This window comes from Haliotis asinina, chromosome 6, assembly GCF_037392515.1.
Source record: "Haliotis asinina isolate JCU_RB_2024 chromosome 6, JCU_Hal_asi_v2, whole genome shotgun sequence".
Lineage (NCBI taxonomy): Eukaryota > Metazoa > Mollusca > Gastropoda > Lepetellida > Haliotidae > Haliotis > Haliotis asinina.
In genome coordinates, this window is record NC_090285.1 from 43,138,665 (window position 1) to 43,145,297 (window position 6,633).

At 38.6% G+C, this 6,633-nt stretch overlaps 1 protein-coding gene across 1 annotated transcript in view; it reads right to left on the reverse strand.

Moving 5' to 3' along the window:
- LOC137286399 (transient receptor potential cation channel subfamily A member 1 homolog) overlaps positions 1–6,633 on the reverse strand; it is a 49,195-nt gene extending 42,562 nt beyond the window's left edge. The window contains exon 1 of the mRNA XM_067818243.1: positions 6,511–6,633. Within this exon, the coding sequence (XP_067674344.1) occupies positions 6,511–6,623 (113 nt within the window). The 5' untranslated portion in view covers positions 6,624–6,633. The remainder of the gene's footprint in view (positions 1–6,510) is intronic.

Consider the following 6,633-nt stretch of genomic DNA (forward strand, 5'->3'; position numbering starts at 1 on the left):
TTTTCAATCTCACAATCTCGGTAACTGTTATGTGATCCATTTTAAAATACTGATACTTTCAGTCTGCCGAAGAAAAGGTGTATATTGGATATAGCCATGTCCAAATGGTTGTATAATAACAATACAAAACATCTAGGGCAAACCCGCGAAGACCTGGGTTAGAATCGATCTCCAGTAGCCCAAGCTTGTGGTAAGGGGCAACTAACGGGATCGGTGACCTGGTTGACACATGTCATCGGGCCTCAGATGCGTTGGTCGATGCTCATGTTGTTGATTACTGGATTGCCTTATGCAGATTCGATTATTTTACAGACCGCAGCCATACAGCTGTTGATCACTGGATTGTCTGGTCCAGATTCGATTATTTTACAGACCGCAGCCATACAGCTGTTGATCACTGGATTGTCTGGTCCAGATTCGATTATTTTACAGACCGCAGCCATACAGCTGTTGATCACTGGATTGTCTGGTCCAGATTCGATTATTTTACAGACCGCAGCCATACAGCTGTTGATCACTGGATTGTCTGGTCCAGATTCGATTATTTTACAGACCGCAGCCATACAGCTGTTGATCACTGGATTGTCTGGTCCAGATTCGATTATTTTACAGACCGCAGCCATACAGCTGTTGATCACTGGATTGTCTGGTCCAGATTCCATTATTTTACAGACCGCAGCCATACAGCTGTTGATCACTGGATTGTCTGGTCCAGATTCCATTGTATACAGACCGCCGCCATAGAGCTGGAATATTGATGAGTGCGGTGTAAAACTAAACTCAGTCTCTCTGTCTGCGGCTTCTCCCCCATGCGTTTACTTCTTGGTCATAAAGCCGTTTTTCACAGTATTATACTTACGTAAGGTTCTGTCACCTTGATACAGGAGGTACAATATAGAGCATGGCTCTTACTATTCATTGTGAAACCAAAGCGTTTTTGTGAAACTGTTGTCAAACTGTCAAACCTTGATACATAATCAGGTGGATCGGAATTCGAACCCGAAATATGGCGTGCTAAGCGAACAAAGTACCAGAGACCATGCATTAGTGGTCTATTATATGTTCTCTGCGGAAGCCAAGGGTGGGGTACTTAATGGCATATTACACACTGCCAAATCAAAACAGAAATCAATAGCCGTATATGGAATTACGCCCCAAACATTGATCTGGTTTTTCACATTAACAGAACGGTGGCAGCGCTCGGTTAATATAACTGTACGCGAATCAGCTCGATAATACTTAACATACTGTCCAGGGAATACTGGTCACCTGGGACGTTAAACGTGTAAAGCAATAGCATGACATTATATATTCAGCTTGTTGTCAACTTGGCAAAATGTCAGCATCGTGCATACGATCTACATTTTCTCCTCATCTAAGCCCTGTGTGTACACAGCTCACACTCGCTAGTGTGTTAAGTTTTAGCAATAATTGTTTTAGAATGTAGCATATAGAACTAATCGATGAAAGGGAGATAACTTCATGCTGCCAGTTTCATGTGGATCCCATTTTTACACAAAGATAAACCCTTGCATCACGATGCCCGTACACTTCCGATCATAAGGCAATATAGAATGACCGACTCAGTACACCTTTCAGTAGGTATTGATTAATGCGGTATTTCCTGAAAAATATATTTATGGAACATAAATTAGATATAATATCAACGAATCTCTCTCTAAATGGAATACAATATCTGTTTTGAGCTGAGGAGTACAATATGCTTTATTTACTGTGGTCCTGAATTAACACCGATCGCTGGTGGCAAAAAATCATCGATGTTTCATAGTTTAAATCATGCAGGTGGTTCTTTTTTATCCACCGGTACATTCATATAGATACAACGATAGAGTATTATCAAGTGATGTCAAGTTTGAAATTTTGCAAATTTGTAAACAACACAATTAGAGAAAAAAAATTTTTGAATATTTTGTTGGTTTGCGTTTGGGATGACAACTAACATACCGATGGCCAGAAATTGAACGGAATATCTGCAAAATGACGTTGTTTTTTCTCTATTTACACAACAGGACATGAAAACATATTGTTCCATCGGCGTGTACAGAGCACAATATGCAAGCCTGTGGGGTTTGTTTTCACACAATAAGCTCGTATGCATGATCCCCCATGTAGTCAAGGTGTTTCATCAATAACTACATGTATATTGGCCGATATCGCTAGTGTGCTTTTCCAGTGTAGATTTCATCAGAAAACAGTTTGTTATTAAAAGGTAAGGCTTGCACTACATATAATCGATCACACCAGATTCTACATTTTTATATGAACATTATGAACAAGTAAGTATTTCAATAAACGAGGAAATTGATTAAAAAACATTCCGTGTGCATATTGTTTCGAATCAAAACTAACCTGGAAAAACGCAAACATGAAAACTAAAAGTGATGGTAGTCCGTTGTGATTACAAGAAATTATACCTATATGTTTAATGGAAAAGTATGTCATGTACAGATCTGATTGACATCCCTTTTATACATCTGTATAAAACTGATGCACCCCACCCCCATCTACTTCCTCAGGACAACGTAGGTGACACGTACACCTATGCCCACGACCACTACCCACCCCCACGCTCCAATGTGTTGAGTGTATAAATACCAGATATTTATTTTTTATGATTTTGTTAGTATAAATATTCACAAAAACAGTTCATGTTCTTCAAGAATTAAATTTATACTTCCTCAAACGCTTTGAGTCAAAATGAAGATTTATACCATATTAGATGAGGTTGAATTAAAAGCTAAACTTCATCAAGAGCATAATATACAGACCTTTGAAGCAGCAATTACAAGTGAAAACGAAAGGAATTAGCCAATTATAAAATAGAACCATCCAGTTTTTTTTTCTTCTCATAACAGACAGTTTATTTCCTCTTCACAGACATAAACATGTTTTCAACAGGAAAAATATGGTGGCATACATCATATTCGTGCCAGTTAGTTGTGTTTTTAACAACGCCGCTGTTAATCATACCCCGTTATATCACGATGTGTCAGCTTTATATCGCGCATAGCTCAGAGTTATATAGGTCTCTGACGTTTACCGGAGCAGGTTCGTTGGTTGTTTAACACTGCAATATTCCAGCTATATGGGGGCGGTCTGTAAATAATCGAGTCTGGGACAGAAAATCAAGCAGTCAACAGCATGAGCATCGATCTGCCCAACTGGGATAAGATGACATGTGTCAACCAAGTCAACGGGTCTGACCACCCCATCCCGTTAGTCGCTTCTTACGACAAGCATGGCTTGCTCAAGACCAGTTCTAGCCTCGGATCTTCACGGGTACGTTAAAAGAGTAGCTCTTGAACACGGATGTGGGGGGTTAACGGTACATTGTCATTGTAATATTACAGGCAAGAGGAATGAGGTGCAACTCCTAAACGTTAATTTCTACTTCAAAAAATGATTAATGAAGTCACCCCAGTTTGTACTAAAGCAATCTATTTCATATTTCTCACAGATTATGCGCAACAATATTGCTATCATTTACAAGGTATATGTATTATATTTAAGCATATAATTGATATAAACTTCTAATCAGATACACAAGTAATTCTTTCATCCTGGTTGTACAATAGGACCTACAAACTTCGTCTTTTTATTTTTGTACATATTTCTGCCATCTTTGAATGCATCATCATCACCTATCATTAAATATCTAATATCTGATATTTTCCCAGTTACTTTTCTGTCGCACTATTGTGTCGCAACTTGGCAAGGGTGGCAATGAACTTCATATTGGAAAGGCCAGGGATTTGGTTTGCCTATTGTGATACATGGTAGATGATGGTGATGAAACCTGAAACATTGGTCAATGTATAGCATGACATTAAACCCATGAAAATAATTTAATCATGTGTTGAGAGACTTACATTTACATACATATACACTAAGTCATCGGGGTTGTTCTGGTATTTGACGCGTTTAACCAAATATTACTTAGCTTCTTAGACGTCGAGACAGGACACTGTGTGGCTGTATTCCGTTTATATGGTTCATTCGTCGTGGTTGATGAGTATTTAGAACAGTTAGAATATGCAATCACAGCGGTTTTAGTTAAGCTATTAAGCACACTTTCTCATTTATTTGTACATGTAAGCGTCCATTCTCCTCCCACTGAGGTCACTTGTCATATGTTACTTCTGTGTCATGACAAGTAACCTTTGTAGGAACAGAATGGTAAGCGCCAGGCCTTGGCAGCTTTGTCACTGGGGTATGAGACTGTCGTCAAAGTTCAATAATACATTATTTCTGTAACTACCTCATAAAGCTACGTCAAAAGTTTACCCAATCTCCATTATATAACCTTAACAACTTGATTTGGGGAATCGGTGCCATCTCTTGCAACAAAAAAGCAGGTTAGCATTACGGCTCAAACAGTTAGTAAGTTAAAATGTATTGTCGCACGGGCGATTTTAGCCATACAGGGACCAGATAAAGTTAGCACATCTACAAAAGCGAAACATAAACACAGTGTTATATATTGACAGCCAATTATCAAATTCAAACGAAATAATATGTTTAAAATGTTTAGTCTCCGAAACGACTTCCAGGTAAAGGATTATTAAGGTATCTCTTTGGAGAATTTAACGCCATAGAAACGAAATATTGTAAAAAAAAATCGAATGAATTTGTCAGTCCCCTTATAATTACTCTACATTACAACAAATACTGTCTTGAGATATTTTGTTCAAATAATCGGTCCTGTATGGGTATGTGTAAGCAGGACAGTCCCTTCAATATAAAATATAAGAAAGTGTACGCTTCAAATGTGTGGAACCAGTCCGACTGTATATCACTACGGACGTTACCTAACCTGGTGCGAAATCGGCATTGCTGGAGGCGAACTGGTTAATCTTTAACAGAACACACGTCACCATTCGACACCACTCGTCCGTTTTCGTTAACTAAAGGTCGGAAGGAGACAAGTGATGACAAACGGTTCTGGTAGTAACAAAGAACAAAACTGTGTTCAAACCTGTGGGAGATCGGCGGGAGTCGAGCTGGCAAGACAACGTTTGGAAGAGGCCTGGTGTAAATAATCAGAAAAAAACAAAACTGCAAAATAAACAATAGTAAACAGGCAAAAGATGAACATAAAATAGTAAACAGAGCAGAGAAAATATCTTTCCGTAATTAGTAAACGTATCAGTTCCTACACCACGAACCTTAGGACTCGGGGACAGCAACCATAATGACGGGTGCACTGACCCGTGTCTCCCTCGAGACCAGTGGCCAATTATATAGATATATACATAAGTGCCTGGCATGAGAAAACTCAGACCTTATTTAAGATGGGTCTTTTTCACATTGCAAGGTTTTTCGTCGACTATTTCAGCCAAGTAACGTTTAGATAACGTGTATAGTGTTTATATATATTTCTCTCTCTCTCTCTCTCTCTCTCTCATACACACACATTTCCAAATCCAGGCGTGAAACAAACAAACAAACAAACAGCATGTGCTTAATGTGCTAGCAACATTTCAGTGATTACCTAGGGTTATTTGTTTCAGGTTGACTAGAGACGGTTTGGCTAGGTTTCAGTCTGGACGACCTGTGAAGGGTGATAACCAAATATGCAAAATAATGAAAGGGAAAAAGAAATACAGGTGAGAAAATAAAGAGATAAAACATAAAGAGAAAAATGAAGACCATTACAGCCACGGTTAATTCAAATGACGAACTCGGCGATTGCATGGGTGCTGATTGTTTTTATTTACACTTTCCGAAATCCTTCCCGAAATCTACTTCTAGGAAGTTAAAGAACAACCTTCACGGCACATTAACTTATACCCACATAAAAGCATCGGGAGTCATGACGAAGTAACTATTGTCATATGACAAAATTGGATGTTCTTGAATTTATTTTCACATGTGATCTTGATGATGGTAATGATTCAATTCACGAATGATTCATGTGTTTCTCGACAGCTTAGCACTGATACAGCCTCAAATCTGAATCCGTAATTACCGACAAGCAGTTTTTCGAGGGACCGTCAGTGCAGATTGAATAATCTGACAGTTTTAATTGGATGTTTGCGTGTCTTTTGTAACAAAATTGCATTCATGGCGTGATGAAAACTTTAGACTGGTCATATTTTAAGATATTTAGTGCTGTCATTTTTAACATGATGACTTGTGCTGAATGTAACTACACATATTTTCAAGAGGGTAACATTTTGTGTAGAACAGTGATTTGTGCAGAACTGTGATTGGTGTTAAATTTGGCTTCCTGTTCTAAGGAAAAGGAGCTGCCTGAGATGGTAAATATTGACCAGACTAGACACACAGGTATACATATGTCATAGCTGTTGGTGGCTCAATTCGGTTGTTTTTGTTTGTTTTTTTAAATATAACATTGCTATAGTCAATGGAAATGGGAAAATATTTGTGTTCGTGAAACCTACATAAGCTTAAACTCCTCTCATCTCAATCGACAACAAGAGACGAGTCTTCTAGACTGATAGATAAAATAAATGAAGATAAACTCACTCATTGTCGTCCATCTTCTCGTACAGTTCCCCTGATTCCGGTGCTGGTTCAGGAGAAACGCTGTTCCTGTTAAGTAACCGTTGAACAGGAGAACTAGACTGGGGCCGGAACATCACATACGGC